The sequence below is a fragment of the Phaeoacremonium minimum genome, assembly GCF_000392275.1.
Source record: "Phaeoacremonium minimum UCRPA7 unplaced genomic scaffold PA7_03_scaffold_146, whole genome shotgun sequence".
NCBI classification, from domain to species: Eukaryota; Fungi; Ascomycota; class Sordariomycetes; order Togniniales; family Togniniaceae; genus Phaeoacremonium; species Phaeoacremonium minimum.
Genome location: NW_006921053.1, coordinates 360110 through 376499, shown reverse-complemented (window position 1 = coordinate 376499; position 16390 = coordinate 360110). Strand labels below are relative to the sequence as shown.

General features: G+C 51.7%; 5 protein-coding genes across 5 annotated transcripts; 3 read left to right on the top strand and 2 right to left on the bottom strand.

Moving 5' to 3' along the window:
- Window positions 1-402: 402 nt before the first annotated feature.
- On the top strand, window positions 403-1464 carry UCRPA7_2066 (putative amino-acid transporter arg-13 protein; the record flags this gene model as incomplete). Its single annotated transcript, XM_007914641.1, has 2 exons — window positions 403-522; window positions 574-1464. 2 exons carry the CDS (start codon window positions 403-405, stop codon window positions 1462-1464), a joined length of 1011 nt encoding a protein of 336 aa, XP_007912832.1.
- Window positions 1465-1816: 352 nt separating this feature from the next.
- UCRPA7_2065 (putative translocator protein) lies at window positions 1817-2443 on the bottom strand (the record flags this gene model as incomplete). The annotated part of the gene is made up of 2 exons (XM_007914640.1): window positions 1817-2268; window positions 2332-2443. 2 exons carry the CDS (start codon window positions 2441-2443, stop codon window positions 1817-1819), a joined length of 564 nt encoding a protein of 187 aa, XP_007912831.1.
- Window positions 2444-4407: 1964 nt separating this feature from the next.
- UCRPA7_2064 (putative arsenite resistance protein ars2 protein) lies at window positions 4408-7043 on the top strand (the record flags this gene model as incomplete). The annotated part of the gene is made up of 3 exons (XM_007914639.1): window positions 4408-4448; window positions 4523-6443; window positions 6495-7043. 3 exons carry the CDS (start codon window positions 4408-4410, stop codon window positions 7041-7043), a joined length of 2511 nt encoding a protein of 836 aa, XP_007912830.1.
- A 4646-nt stretch (window positions 7044-11689) lies between these two features.
- On the bottom strand, window positions 11690-13393 carry UCRPA7_2063 (putative t-complex protein 1 subunit delta protein; the record flags this gene model as incomplete). Its single annotated transcript, XM_007914638.1, has 3 exons — window positions 11690-13188; window positions 13240-13291; window positions 13346-13393. 3 exons carry the CDS (start codon window positions 13391-13393, stop codon window positions 11690-11692), a joined length of 1599 nt encoding a protein of 532 aa, XP_007912829.1.
- Window positions 13394-13922: 529 nt separating this feature from the next.
- On the top strand, window positions 13923-15363 carry UCRPA7_2062 (putative 26s protease regulatory subunit 7 protein; the record flags this gene model as incomplete). Its single annotated transcript, XM_007914637.1, has 3 exons — window positions 13923-13925; window positions 13982-14073; window positions 14139-15363. The coding sequence occupies 3 exons, from the start codon at window positions 13923-13925 to the stop codon at window positions 15361-15363; spliced, it is 1320 nt and encodes a 439-aa protein (XP_007912828.1).
- Window positions 15364-16390: the final 1027 nt, after the last annotated feature.

Sequence of the window (16390 nt, the reverse complement as noted above, 5' to 3'; positions counted from 1 at the left end):
GCTCCGCTCCACGCCGCCATTTTGGAGGACGACCCCTCGACGAGGAGCGGTGACGGGACTAACATCAGTCCTATTGGTTGCCCACTGCCTTATACAGAAGACGCAAACATCTGTCTGCAGCTACTTTCCCAATAGGATCCTGGTACGGGACTTCTCTTCACCTTTCATAGTTACTCTAGCATCCCATATGCCAGCTCGGGGTCAAGGACCTTTCCATCCGGTCCTATGGGAGCTGCCAGCATTCTCTTATTCACCTGTGTCACGAATGTGTTGGCGTCGTTGGTAGATGCGATGTCACTAACTCACTGCAGGGAATATTGATCCAAACTTTCTTCACGAGAAACGGACTTCTTCTCGCTTTATAAGGGCCTTGTGCTTATAACTCTTCCGTATCCTCACAATATGGCGTCGGCTTCCCACGTCAAGGTCGAAGCTCCAGCCTCGGCACCCATCGCTACACCCCTCGATATCCCGGCCCGGACTGCTATCATGGAGTCTATTGAGGACATCTTATATGGCTCGGTAAGTCAAGGGCATTGTGGAGAGTCCCGAGCCGTCTAACAAGTACTTCAGGTTGCCGGTATTGTCGGCAAGTATATCGAATACCCATTCGACACGGTGAAGGTCCGGCTACAGTCACAGCCAGACCACCTCCCGCTACGATACAACGGCCCCTTGGACTGCTTTCGTCAGTCGATACGTGCAGATGGGGTACTAGGACTATACCGGGGCATTAGCGCACCACTCGTCGGTGCGGCTGCCGAAACAAGCAGCTTGTTCTTCTTCGAGCGAATCGGGCGAGATTTTATATACAAGACCGGCTTCTGTGCGCCGGATGAGCCACTGCCACTCTCGGCACTTTACTTCACCGGAGCATTCTCCGGTGTCTTCACGTCATTTGTCCTCACACCGATCGAGCTAGTCAAATGCAAGATCCAAGTCCCGGAGACCGAGGCCGGCGTCGTGAAGGCGCCTTTGCGGCCGCTGCCGGTCATTCGAGATATATTCCGCCACGAGGGCATCATGGGCTTCTGGCACGGACAGCTGGGCACATTGATCAGAGAAGCGGGAGGCTGTGCGGCTTGGTTCGGCTCCAAGGAGACTACGACGAAGCTCTTGCGAGACTGGAACATTAAAAAGGCCAAGTCGCAGGTCGAGGTTGACGAGATAGTCGCCAACCCCTTGCCGTTGTGGCAGCAAGCTCTGGCCGGCGCCTCCGCCGGCGTTTCATACAACTTCCTCTTCTTCCCCGCCGATACGATCAAGTCACGCATGCAGACGACGCCGATTGGAGGCACGGCGGTGAAGCGTACCTTTGTCAGTGAAGGCAAGGCACTCTGGCAGCAGGCCGGCGTGAGGGGTTTCTACCGGGGCTGCGGCATCACCTGTCTGCGGTCAGCTCCAAGCTCCGCGTTCATCTTCATGGTATTTGACGGACTCAAGAAATATGTCCCTCTTTCATAAGCGATCTAAGTAAAAAGGACGAGCCCCTGGTGCCAAACGTACACCATACATGATTCGGGGCTTTATATGATTGATGAGACATTGGCGTTCACGGAACCACATAATATCAGCATAGATCACAATGGTCGTCAGGCGATATAGACGGCGCTCTACGGGATGGACTTTGCAGTCGTGAACCAAAAAAATTATAGATATCTAGAATACTGTACTCGGGAAAATCAAAGAGGGGATTGCCTCCTGCGTATAACCAACAACATGCAACAAAAGCCCAGTGACACGAGCCTCCATCAGCTCCAGTGTTCGTGCCCACAAGCCCTAGCTCTTCACGACCGCCACATGATCATCCTCTAGCTTAAGCAGACTTGACCTCCTTGTCCTCAAAGTTCCAGTTGTTCAGGTAGCCCGCGCCAGCGGACAGGTAGGTGGCGAAGCCCAGCCAGCCGAGGTAGGGGGCGAGGCACCAGCCGGCGACGGCGTCGACGGAGCCCCAGAGGTAGGTCAGGTAGCTGTTGATGCCGAGCAGGGCGACGACGTCGGCGGTGGCCTCGATGGGTCGCTTAGCAGTAAAGAAGAGCGGCATCCAGATCAGGTTCAGGCCGAGCTGGATGGTGTAGAGGGTGGCGCCGTGCTTGGCGCGGCGGATGGACTCGATCGAGGCGAGCGGCGAGGTGCCGTTGGTCACGGCGCGGTAGGCGGCGTAGCCCATCAGTCCGTACAGAGCGGTCCACACGGGGCCGAAGACCTTGGGCGGCGGCCGGTAGGGCGGCTGCTTGATGGTCAGGTACGTCTTCTGCGTCTCGCTCGCTGTTGAGTGCGTTAGCGAGTTCGTTCATCGAGAACTGTGTGACTCCGGGTCAGGGAGCTTACGCCGAGTGCTGTAGCCCACGGCGGTGCCGAGAGCGACGGGCAGGAGGATCGACGCCGCCGGGTTGGCGAAGACGGAGTAGGGGATCGTCAGAGCCGGTATGTAGGTTGTCATTTTGGCGTTTGACAATACTTTGTTGTCTATACCAAGACAGACAGAGGTCAGCAAGAGAAGAAAAGGGGACTATGTCAATGTTTTCCCGAGGTCTTTGCTGATGCTACGTGGTGGATTGGGTTGAGTCTGTGGTTGGAGCTCCGCCAAAGCTATGACGACATTCCAGAGCTCCAGTCTAAGAGACAAGGCACCTTACCTCGAATGAACTACCCAAACTCTAAGAATATCTTCAATTTGCGAAAACGATACTGGAGATCACACACTCCAGACTTTCAATTGAGCTGATGATTTAGAGGAAAAGGAGAGAGCATTCATTCACATAGACAGGTAAGGTCATGCCAGGTCTGCTGTTTCATATCTAAAGTTCGTCCCCCTCACTTGGCTTCCCGAGGTCCCGTCGCCTTGAGTATGATCTGATCTGATCATATGGCCCACGTACCCTGATGCGTCAAAGCTGCTGCGCCATTACTGCCATTCGCCAACACACAATCGCTCTGTTCTTCTTCAGCAATTCCAGGCTCCCTTGGAATGGCATGCCCAGCTTACCTTGCTGGCACTCATACCGCTGTGATTTAATAGCCTGCTGGGGACTTGGTGGCAAGCAGCACATACCTGGATGTATTGGAAATGATTAGATGTCAGCACCTAGAATATCTACACACCTGCCCAAGAGTTCCTGAGCAGGATGACATGCCAGCGATACAGAGGATTAAGTTGCTGTGCCCATGTTGGGGTTCAAATAACGTCCATTGCATGCTTGTGTGGATATTTCCCCAGTTCCCGAGCCAGCTTCCAAGGCATTGCCCAGTAGCCGAAGCAGGTACCTAAAGCTGGAGTGCTTCTGGGGCGCGAGCTTACATAGTACGCCCTACCTCAGGCAAGCAAAAGTACCACAGTAAGCAAGCAACCAAGCAAGGTAGGTACCTGGCTGGTGGTCCTTATGCTTAAATCGCACAGTCCACGATTGGCAGTGACTTTCGTGCCCAGCTTACATAATCCCTGCTAGCGCTTCGGCCACTTTGCCGACCTCTCTCCATCCTCCGTCCATCTTACTCTACTTTCGCGCGCCGCTGGGCGACTTCATCCAGCCTCCCGTTTCACCTCACGCAGACGCAGACAAAGGAAGATCTCCCACGCAGCAGATCGCCACTCCTGATTGACTCTGAGGTCTGGCGTCGCCATCACCATCTTTTTTTTCCTCTCTTACCTCAGCTCAATTATTGTTCGTTCACCTTTTCCATTAAGTCCGACCCCTTCTGTGTCTTTGTTGAGACGCCCTTTCCCCCTTCTCCCTCCCTCAGCTCCAGCACGTTGTCGTATCTGTACTCTTGTCCCTATATTCAAACTCCATCCCCTCCGCTCGAGAAAAGAGAAAGATTCCCATACAATCAATCTTGATCACTTCTCTCCTCTATTCTTCTTGTTGTTCGTTTGCTACAAGCAAAGGCTTGCTGCACCTACGTCCTATTTGACAATTGCCTTGTTATCTTCTTGCTCCTGCTCCACGCTTTACTTCTCTTTCCAGCCCGCCCTTAATCTATCAAAGAATGTTTTCTCTAACGGCAATCATGTCGCCAAACAACAGGCTTTCTTTCCCTCGTTTTGAACACCAAGCTTCCGGTGTAACCTAAGCAAGCAACGAGAGGCGCGACACGCCGTTACATTACCTCCATTCTGACCTCCCACAACGACTTCATTCAACGACAGATGCCAACACTCGTGGCTTAGACAAGAGCGATGGATTCCTATTCATACAGAGATTCGGCTCGTTCTCCCACCGATCGGGCTTGGAATGGGCGGGATGAGTCGAGAGGCAAGGAGGATAGAGCTGATACTTTCTATCGTGGCAGATCTCCTGGTGCGTTGCACATTCTCTTGTACTTCCTTACGTGACCTACAAGTTCCTCCGAGGACTGTAGTTGGCATGTTTTCATTCGCCCTGGCTCAACATTTATCCTTCGATGATGTCTGTGTCACTAGACTGTCTTCATACTAAACAACACATGTAGGTTACGATCGACGCCGGTCCAATCGTTCGAGGTCCCCTCAAGTCGATAGGTACGAACCAAGACGTGTCAGGGACGAATACGCTACTCCTCGCGATCGGGAGGATCGACGCCGCGTTGGTTCGCCCCCCGCAAACATTGATCGCTATGTTCCCGGTCAGGAAGCTGCCACTCCACAGCAGCCATTGACCAATCCAGTACCTGACCCTATCAAGCTTCCCTATCAGGTTGGCTTCTCATATTTTGGCGAATGGTGGAGGGCCAACGAGAAGATAAAGGAGGAGAAGGAGCGTCAGAAGTCAGGACGACGCCGAGAGGAGCGACCTCGCGGGCCATTGTCACAGGAAGATCGTGACAAGGAGAAGGCCAAGATTCAGGTTGCCTACGATGCATACAAAGAAGATTTACAAGCAAAGATGGCCAAGACATTCGTTCAGCAGCATAAAGATGAACAATGGTTCCGTGAGCGATATGTCCCCGAGATCCGAGATCCCTTGAAGAGGCAACTCAATGAGTTCCGTCGAGGGGGTTATACCCAATGGGAGCAAGATCTTGAGGCTGGCACTTTCGATGACTTTACCCTCGAGGGCATCCCTAAGAGCGAGAGCAATGGGGCGGGTGGCGTCGTCGAAAAGGAAGAGGGCGAGGCGACGGCAGCCAATGAGGTGCTCGGCGTTGGAGATCTGGTTCCGGCCAATAGTGCTGATATTCGAGACGAGAATCTTTTCCAGCCCACACTCCTCATTAAGACGATTGCTCCTAGTGTGAGCCGTCAGAACCTAGAGGCCTTTTGTAAAGAGCATCTAGGTGAGGAGGAGGGCGGCTTCAAGTGGCTCTCCCTCAGTGACCCCAACCCAAGCAAGAGATTTCACCGGATCGGATGGATCATGCTACATCCAGCCGCCGAAACTGCTGCCATCGTAGATCGCTCAGATGGCAAGGAGGATGACGATGGTGATGTGACGATAAAGTCGCCCGTCCCTGTCTCCACAGCTGAGAAGGCTCTCGAAGCTATTAATAGTAAGACTGTCAAGGATGAGGTGCGTGGGGACTTCGTTTGCCACGTCGGCGTCCACAACCCTCCGTCAAATCCCCGCAAGAAGGCTCTGTGGGATTTATTCTCTGCTCCAGAGCGTATTGATAAAGATCTCAACTTGGTGCAGAAGCTGGTTAATAAATTCGAGGAGGATTTCGGCTCAGACTTCAACGCAACCCTTAAGGTGGAGGAACGCGTCGAGGACTTGAAGAATTCGGGTCGTCTGCAGCCTCCGGTCACTGCCGCTGCGCCGAAGAAGTCTAAGAAGGAGCGTGTGATCAATCTTGATGAAGCTATGGATGAAGGCGAAGAACCCGAACCAATGGAAGACGACGAGGACGATGAAGACGAAGGAATGGTAGACGACGAAGTGGATGATGAGGAGCTCCTTGTCAAAAAGAAGCAACTCGATCTTTTGATCGAGTACCTTCGCCGCGTCTTCAACTTCTGTTTCTTCTGCGTCTTCGAAAGCGACTCTATCCATGAGCTGACACGCAAGTGTCCTGGTGGTCATTTGCGTCGCCCCAGGAGCACTCTATCCTCCTCCGCCAAAGCTGTCGCTCGTGCCAGCGCCTCAGGGGAGCCTTTCCCCAGCAAGAAGCGCACCGAGTCCACCACGGATCTCGAGGAAGGCGAAACTGCTGAGCCGGACCGGAAATTCCGCGGCACATCTTCGAAGACCGAGCAACAGCTGCAGCGGGCTTACAATTGGGTCAGAACCTTTGAAGAGAAAATTGCCCAGATCTTGGAGCCCGACTCGGTCGACCTCCGCAAGCTAGGCGGTAAACCAGTGGAGGAGGCTCTCAACGACGAGCTTCTCAAGTATGTGAAGCAGGAGGACGAGCACAAATGGAGGTGCAAAGCCCCTGAATGCACCAAGTTGTTCAAGGAAGAGCATTTCTGGAAGAAGCATGTAGAGAAGCGTCATGCGGACTGGGTTGAAAAGCTCAAAGAAGAGGTAAGACTATAATCGCACTCCTCACAATCCACAACACTAATGATGCATTAGTTTGAGCTTGTCAATGCCTACATCATGGATCCGGCTCATATCGCGCCTTCTAGGACGGATGCCAACTCTAATGGACATTTCCCACCCGCAAATGGCCAGACGCCAAGTGGCACCCCTCGTGGGTTCAACCTACAGAGTTACACCATGAATAACATGATGGCTCTTCCGGGCTTCCCACCGATGCCTGGCTTCCCGAACATGTTCGGAGCCGCCATGCAGAATCCTGCTGGCTGGCACGCACCGGGTGCTGATGATCGCGGCGCAGGACCCATCCGCCGCGGTGGAGCGATGGGCGGACCTGGTGGCCGGTTCAATAACCGTGCTGGCCCCTACGATCGACGCAATGGACCGCGCTGGGGTGCTGAGGGCATGCCGAACGGCATGATGGGCGGCCGAGGCCGGGGTGGTGGAGGTGCCGGACGCTGGGGTGATGGCGCCGGCGGCGGAGCAGCCGTCGGACCTCGAGAGGCCATTCAGGGCCGCACTCTCAAGAGTTACGAGGACCTTGACCAGGTCTCTGGAGGAGGTTCTGGTGAGCTGAATTACTAAAGTTTTGGGCGGCGATCTGAAGCCGCAGTCATTGGGATGGTCCCATCGCATTTGAAAATCGTATTGCTTGTTGTATCGGTTCATTTCGGTCGAGGATATATTGCTTCCATCAACAGGACAGCCATGGGGCAGATATTGCTTGGTTTGGGGTTGGGCAGCTTACTGAAGCTTTGTACATCACACAAAAAATAATCGGTAGGCTGGGATACTCACAAGTGAACAATGGACATAAGAGCCAGACTTTTCTTCTTCGGTGTTTCGAGTGTCTTTCCGCGAATACGCCTAACATGGGCCTCATGATTCTCCTTTGTTACTATATGTCATGTCAGGCGAGAGAGCTGAAGGAGGGGTTCACCGTGACAGTTGATGATTGGTTCAGTCTGCAAAACATCTCCCAGCCTCGCGCATCCTGACCGTCAACTACTTTTCTCTAGTCCACTTCGTGCTCATTTATGGTAACCACATAGGGCTTTTGACGGCCACCGTAGGCTTTGACGGGGCAATCTTTGTCATAGCCTGGCATGATCTATTTTGGTATTGATTTCACCTAGATTTGGACGAGCGACTGGAGCCTGTCACATCATGTCCGGGGTTGAAGCTCTTGCGGCGTTTGGCATTGCTTGCAACGTCTTCCAGACCATAAGCTTCGGGCGAGATGCTATCGGTCTTATCAAGGGTATATACGAGACCGGGTCATATGATCCTGTTCTAGGTACTAAGGGGAAGTTTCTCGACGGAATATCTGACGAGCTGGAGTCTCAATTACAAGTGCTGGAAGCAACGAGCCTGCCAAAGGATCAGGCTCGATTACTAGAGATCACGAAGACATGCCGGACTATCAATAAGGAAATCCAGGAGGAAGTCAAGTTCTTGTCTGACGATGCGGCGAAAGGAAAACTTGCCAGTACTCTTAAGCTGGCGGCGAAAACAGCTTGGCGCAAACGACGACTTAACAAACTGGAGCGTCAGTTGGGAGAGGTAGAGAAAATGATGCAGGCCGGCCTCCTTGTCAAGATCTAGTGAGTCCAGGTATAGAGGTTTCGAAGGACTAAATACTAATGAATGACTCGATGCTAGTAATCGGTTCAACAACTTAAGCACCAGCCTAGATAATATCGATGAGAAGCTACGCCAATTCAAAGAACTGGTAGCACAAGGCCATAGAAGTGCTGCTGAGCTTGCCGTCAGAGAGGCCACAGCCACGAGGGAGCATCTCACGACGGTCTCGACAAATACGAATAACGAGATAAAACGTCACGTTACATCTGAGCTGAGGAACTCCGAGAATACGATTCAGAGCTATTTCAAGACGACCATAGCTGATTCTACCCAGAAGATATGGGGTACTCTCAACGAGATGAAGCTCGTTGCCCATAGCGATCGGGAACGGCGTCGCCTTCTTGGAAGTTTGAAATTCAGCCGCATGAATGACCGACGAAACCAGATCGTCGAGTCACACGAGAAAACATATCATTGGATCTTTGACAGCTATCATGATGCCGACCCTGTTAGCGATCAGGTCGGCAATCATGACAGCGGCCAGGATAACAGTGTCAGCAGTCACCATGATAGCGACGATGATGGTGCTAATGCGGTTAATGTTTTCAAGGCATATCATCGCGACAAGTGGGATAATCTTGTTAATTGGCTAGGATCCGAAAGCAAAATATACTGGATCAGTGGAAAACCTGGGGCAGGGAAATCAACACTGGTCAAGTATATCTTACACGAGCCCAGAACAAAAATGGCACTAAAACGCTGGAATGGTGATAATATTGTCATATCTCACTTCTTTTGGCGCCCTGGAACGTCTATGCAGCAGAATATCAAAGGCATGTTGTGTTCGATATTATACCAGCTGCTGCAGAGTAACATAGACATGCTTGACATGGTTCTTGGGGAGTACGGTACACACACAAAGGAAAGTGACTCTGACTGGTCACTGAACGAGTTGCAACGAGTCTGTCTCGACGTGATGAAGCAGTACAACAAAGCAATCTGCATATTTATCGATGGTCTCGACGAAGTCGATCCGAAAGATGGTGTGCTAAAGCTGCTTGAGACAGTCGAGTTATTTCAAGCGATTGACAAAATCAAACTCTGCCTAGCAAGTCGACCAGAGCCGCTCCTTAAGGGCCATCTAGAACAGTTTTCGAAGCTCAGATTGCAAGATCTTACTTTTTCTGATATGTACGCTTTTGCCAGCCACCACGTCAAATTTCCTCCCGGCGAAACGCAAGACAAGAAGACAAGGGGAAATCTGTTACATGAACTTGTCTCAAAAGCGCAAGGAGTCTTCCTCTGGCTTCATCTTGCCGTCAATAGCATCAACCGAGGCCTGAGGCTCAAAGATGAAGTGAAAGACCTGGAGGGAAGGATTAACAGCTTGCCGAATGATCTAATAGAGCTGTACAAGGATATGTGGGCGCGTTTGAATGATGACAAGGATGTCTATCGGCAGGAGGCAGCCCTTTACCTTCGGCTCGTCTTACTCGAGGTTCGAAAGAATCGCGACAGGACAATGCCCAGACACTCGTTTTCAATTAGATCGGGTGGCATCAATGCTTTCCACATGATGCTGTCAACCACGGATACGCCAGCACGGATACTTCAACAAAGTGGGCCGCTTCCAACGGCACAGCAACTGTCAGATCTTTGCAAAGACACCATCCTTCGTGTTGAAACTAAGACTGCAGGATTACTTCAGCTATCTGAAACGGATTCACCTGAAGACGCATATGGATCCGACGGATCATCTAGGATTGAGTACTGGTCATCTGGCTCATGTTATAATGCTCCTCATCAGGAGTACGAGAGTAAAGAGACCACAACACTCGAGCGTTTGGACAGATCTACCGCAACTTTCCAGTTCATACGTGAGCAACTTCTGGAGTTCATTTTCACTTCTTTAGCCATATTTCGTTTTAAGGAGACAAAATAAAGGTCTCAAGATGGACAGTTACTCCTGAGATATCTCTTTTCAGCATTTCCCTGCTCTTTCACTATCCTTAGATAACAATTACTGACTCTTGATATCGTAGACCGAACAGCTGAAGAGTTCCTCCTTGGAACTCATGAAGGTCAGAATATTTTGAGTTATGATTCGACTCCCGAGGACGAACTCTTTGTTCGCATGGTTCAAGCTTGCCTTGCTCATTACAAAGTCTTTTCCAGTATCACAAAAACCAGAAACTACGACGTGGAGGCGATTCTGGAAGATATTCGTCACCTTGGGCAACGGCTCTCAAAGGCTCAGACAACCTTGCATCGTGAGCTAGGACGAATCACTTCTATATGTGAAGATTTGTACACGTCCAGACAGCTAGGGTCTTGCCGCAAATTGCAGGAGTGTCAGTACTCTGAGCCAACCCAATTCCTGGCGATGTGCACCCTTAATCACCTGGACCAATTCGTCCTTGATCATGTCAAAGACCAGACAATGTCTAATATCTCTCGATCAGAATTGCTTCTTTGCTCCGTAGGCAGTGAGGCATACAAGGGCTTGTACGATATGGAACAGAAATCTACTCTCATTGAGTGGCTGTTGGAGAATGGTGCTGATCCCCAATGGCGTGGAGTTGTGCCACCCCATCTTTGTTCTGACGACATAGTTTTGAAGGTCGAAACGCCGTTTGTGAGATTCTTGGAGTATACTCTTTGTAAACTGCTTGATCATAGGTTTCTTGACCGAAACAGGTACTTCAACAGCTCAAATTTGGTCATACAGACTATCGCCCGGTTCCTTCAGCATGGAGGAAAACTTACTGACTTCGTGTATTTTTCCGTATACATGGATTGTTCATACGGCGCTGTTCTGCTTACACTAGACGAAGTGATAGCAATCACGTTGCTTCCTCGAGAAAAGACGCAACGGATGGTCATCAGAGTACCTGCGTTTGTAGCTCTGGAAGCAATCCTTAGCCAGTTGATACCTGGACCGTCAGACATTACCGCAAAAAGGTTGAAGGACTCTCTCCTATTACGCTGCAAATGCATCAACACAACTGTGAAAGGCCGTGTTATCTATATCCGCGACTCAAAAATTACAACAACATTGGAACCGCCGGTATACGCTGATATTGAGGAAGTCTGTCGAGTTGTCTCTAACGAAGACTCTGCTACTATCATCAAGAATTTTCAGTCTCTGATCACCTGGCCATCTACGTATTGCAACTGGAACACATTTTTGGAGCAATGTAGAAAGGCAATCTCACGAGGGCGTGTTTTAAGGTGCCGCGAAAATGATATATTGTTCAGAATTGGAGTGCTCAGAGAGATACCTACTAGTAAGATCGAGAATGAAGACGAGAGAGGTGCATCCTGATTCAGGGGAAATTTGTCTTAAACACGACTAGAGTAGAGGATAGTCACAAATGCTGTTAGATACTTATAGAGCAAAGAAACAGGATCAGGCGAATAGTATTCACGCATCGAGCTTGTGTATAGATCTAAGATAGTTCGAGGACAGCAATGTATTTGTCCGAAGCGAAGGGCAGATTAATTAATGCAGTAGGTAAAACCCTCATTCCATTGATGCTCAAGAGTATCTCGTAATCATGACTGAATACCTCTAGTAGATTATAATTTACAATCCTCACACTCCGTCTAGGCATTCTTTCCCTCTCCCTCTAACAGAATAAATCGCTTTACCTACTCAGCGCAATATCGTCTATCCTCAGAATCATCTTCACAGTCTCCGCCGCGAGTTCAATCGCGCTCGTGCTCACCAACAGTGGCTGCAGCACGTTCTCCTTAGAAATGTTGGAGTTCACTCCACCAGACTTGATGCTGACACCAGCGTTCCTCTCACCCATCTCATGCCTATGTCTTAGGTCTGTTACGACCTTGATAGGGTTGAGACCAGCATTCTCCGCTAATGTTGTCGGAATGACTTCTAGAGCGTCTGCGAACGCCTTCCAGCAGATAGCCTCAGTCCCGGTCAGCTCGCGGGACTGTTTGCTCAGCTGTGAGGCGATCTCAATCTCGGCAGCACCGCCTCCGGCGATCAGAGCCTTCTTCTTGACCAGACAGCGGATGACGCACAGGGCGTCGTGTAGAGATCGCTCAGCCTCGTCCAAAATCATCGAGTTGGCGCCGCGTACAACGACGGAGACGGTCTTGCCGGCCGACTTGGTGCCGGTGACCTTGACCATGCGGCTGCCGGACGACTGCGACTCCTCTACGAGATCAGCCGTGCCCAGCTTGTCTTCGGTGAAGGAATCGATATCCGCGATGGGCTTGCAGCCGGTGGACTTGCAGATGAACTCGACCTCGTCACGCTCAATATCCTTGACAGCGAGAATGTTCAGCTTGGCGAGAAAGTGCAAACTGAGGTCGTTAACAGCATCGCGTAGGATCGACTTCTGGATGAAGAGGACGTTGCACTTGGCCTTCTTGATCTTCTTCACCATGTTCAGGAGGTATAGGCGCTCCTCCTTCACAATCTTATCCATCTGTCGGTAGTCGTTCACAGCAATGGTGTTCTCCATATCTGGCTTGGGCGGGCTTAGCTGGAACTGGATGAGGCCGATCCGGGCCTTCTCCATGCGAGCAGGACCGCCGGCGTTCTTCATCACTGGTTGTGTGAGGACGAGGCCGTCGACTAGCTCGCTGTCCTCGATTGTACCGCCAACCTTCTTGATTATTCTGATGTTCTTCAGGTCCACATTGTCCGCTGTCTTGACATCGATCGTCTTCGTGACTGAGTTGACTGCCATAGGGCCGAGAAGGTTAGAGTACTGTGACACGATCTTTGATGACAGGGAGGTATTGGCAGCCTGAAGTAGTGCTGAATTGTCTGATAGCGAAACCGGTATTGACATGTCGTGGAGGACTTGTACTGCTGCTGCTGCGGCTCTTTGGAACGCCTCTGAAATGACTGAGGGGTGGATGCCCTTGGATAGTAGTCGGTCTGCAGCACCCAGCAGGCTGCCGCAGATAACCACCACGGAGGTTGTGCCATCTCCTGCCTCCACGTCTTGTGCGTTTGAGAGGTTTACAAGCATCTTCGCTGTGGGGTGCATGACTGACATGCTCTTGAGCATGGTGCTGCCGTCGTTGGTGATAATGGTCTCGCCCTTCCCGCTGCGAATCATCTTGTCCATACCCCGCGGTCCTAGAGATGTTCTGATGGCATCGGCGACAGCTATTCACTCGTTAAACTAGGTCTTAATGATATGTCGAGTGGAGCTCATACCTCTGGCGGCGACGATATTGGACGACCTGACGGCCAAGGGTTTCTCCTTATTCTGTAGCACGATTAGCAATAGCTACGGGGGAGCTTGGTAGGAGCTTCAGCATACCCGGAAAGCAGCATTTGAGCCGACTCCCGCACTCTCTGTAGTCGCCATGTTGACACGATTTCTGTGCGCTTCTGTGTTGTCGTCGAGTGTCTTTGCTGGGGGAGGATACTATGGTCGAGAGGTAGTATCTTCGCGGCGTGGGTCAAGCTCTAGGTACTCCCCTCATACAGTGTGCCTGGCTGGATATTTTTTAAGTCGGTGTCGAAGGTTCTTCCTGCCGGCAGCAGGAGGCAGTTGGGTTTGGTGGGGTGTGGCGCTAAGTCAGCTTTCGCATTAGCTTGCCTTGAGGTACCTGTACGTAGCGCTGGGTCAGCCTCGCCGGGGACGTGCACCTCCAGGCGTGGAAGCTCAAGGCAACTTGGATTACGGATGCGTCTCCCAGCACCCCAATCATCCTCTCAAAGCAAACAACTTCAACAGCGACTTCCCTCATCCCCATCACCACCATCTCGGCGACGATATACTCTCCGCGAGACGCCTCACCTCAAACGGATTTTAATTCTACGACGAGACTTCTTTGCAGAATCCCCAGCGCCTTGTTTTCGGGGACCTGAGTCCTCCCCCGACAAGCGTCAAGATGGTCCGTATTGCCCCCAGCTGGTTGCTGCCAACAGTGCCAGAGCTAATGAATCTCAGCCTTCTGCCACGGGATCAAACTGGGAGAAGTACCAAAAGAAATATGCAGATGACGAGATTGAGGAGAAGAAGATCACACCTCTCACAGATGAGTATGTCGCACCTTGTTAATACATCCTTTCTCCTCCCTCGAAGCTAGCTAACCCGTTGTCACCAGGGACATCCAAGTCCTCAAGACCTACGGCGCCGCGCCCTACGGAGCAGCCCTCAAGAAGCTCGAGCAACAGATAAAAGAGAAGCAGCAGAGTGTGGACGAGAAGATCGGCGTCAAGGAGTCGGACACGGGGCTGGCGCCGCCTCACCTCTGGGATGTCGCCGCCGACCGTCAGCGCATGTCAGAAGAGCAACCGCTTCAAGTAGCGCGGTGCACCAAGATCATCGCCGACGAGAAGGACGACTCCAAGAGCAAGTATGTCATCAACGTCAAGCAGATTGCCAAGTTCGTTGTCCAGTTGGGCGAGCGCGTCAGCCCCACGGATATCGAGGAGGGCATGCGTGTCGGCGTCGACCGCAATAAGTACCAGATCCTGCTACCCCTGCCGCCCAAGATCGATGCCAGCGTTACAATGATGACGGTCGAGGAGAAGCCTGATGTTACGTACGGTGATGTCGGTGGCTGCAAAGAGCAGGTCGAGAAGCTGCGAGAGGTCGTCGAGATGCCGCTGTTGTCACCCGAGCGGTTCGTAAACCTTGGTATCGACCCACCGAAGGGAGCGCTGCTGTACGGCCCTCCTGGAACAGGAAAGACGCTGTGTGCTCGTGCTGTGGCGAACAGAACCGACGCAACGTTCATCCGAGTTATTGGAAGCGAGTTGGTACAGAAGTACGTTGGTGAGGGTGCTCGTATGGTCCGTGAGCTGTTCGAGATGGCCCGGACAAAGAAGGCTTGCATCATTTTCTTTGACGAAATCGATGCTATTGGCGGCGCTCGTTTCGATGATGGTGCTGGTGGTGATAACGAAGTCCAGAGAACTATGCTGGAGCTGATCACCCAGCTGGACGGTTTTGATGCTCGAGGCAACATCAAGGTCATGTTCGCCACAAACAGACCGTCGACTCTGGATCCTGCCTTGATGAGACCCGGCCGTATCGATCGAAAGATCGAGTTCTCGCTACCTGATCTCGAGGGTCGTGCAAACATTCTCCGTATCCACGCCAAGAGTATGTCCGTGGAGCGAGACATTCGCTGGGAGCTGATTTCTCGTCTCTGCCCCAATGCTACCGGTGCCGAGCTGCGCAGTGTCTGCACAGAGGCAGGCATGTTCGCCATCCGTGCCAGGAGAAAGGTTGCCTCAGAGAAGGACTTCCTGAGCGCGGTGGACAAGGTGATCAAGGGCAACTTGAAGTTCAACTCGACTGCTACATACATGCAGTATAATTAAGATGGCCTACGGACCATCGTCATGTACGAGTATGGGGAACTGGAACAGTCAATAGACAGCATAGAGATCAAGTTGAATCCATGGTGTCTTGTAGTCTTATTTGTCATTCATGCGGCGTCTTTCTGAGCTATGCTAGGGCGACTATCCGCCGGTTCTTTGCAATGAATACGCTCGTATAATTGCCACTGTGTTGTCCCTACGTGGTGATAAAACAGCAAGTTCCCAACCCATACCAACGCCCTACGAAGGGGTGGTGACTAAATTTACAGAAGTAGGTACCGGAGCCTTGCCCGGCCCTCAAGAACGTAATGCTAACATGATTAAACCAACTATGGCCTTCTGCGGCCGTGCAATACATGGGTGCAGTTCGTGGATATCTTTGAGTGAGTTCGTAAAATGTGTTGTTCCGCTGTCCGCCCCAAATGCATTCGTAAATCAACAGCGCCCAAGCCCTACGCTTCGACGAAAGGCAAGCATCCAAAGCAAATGATCTCTCCGTCTGTCGGCCGCTCGATGCAGCACCGACTACAGACCATTGGACGGTGTCCTCTTCCGCCCGTTGCCCAGTCCGCTATCTTTTGCTCTTTCTGGTCCACGTTTCCACTTTCTGGTCCAGTCTCGTTCTCGTTCGGTGCATCCTCCATGTGGAAGGAGGCAGACAGATTCTCCTCCAGCTGGCTGGGCATCTCGTCATCTTCACGCTCTGGCACCTTCCAGCCTAGACACTCCCGAATGCAGACGTAGCATGTTCTTTGCCCGCAGCCCATACAATCTGCATATGAGTCCAGATCCGACCTTTTCGTTGGTTTCCTGTGACATATGTGGCAGGGACTGAGGAGTGCTGATGAGGTCGTCCTCGCCGCAGCGGGTCGACTGTTGCCGCTGGTTTGTTGGAGTTCCTTTGAAGGAGATTTGGTGTGACGCGGTGAAGATGGTGCTGACTGTTGTCGCTGCTGTCCACGAGACTCTGCCAATCCCTGCCGAGAACCATTTTCCAGCTCCTCGTCGTATAGCCGCGCTCTCTTTG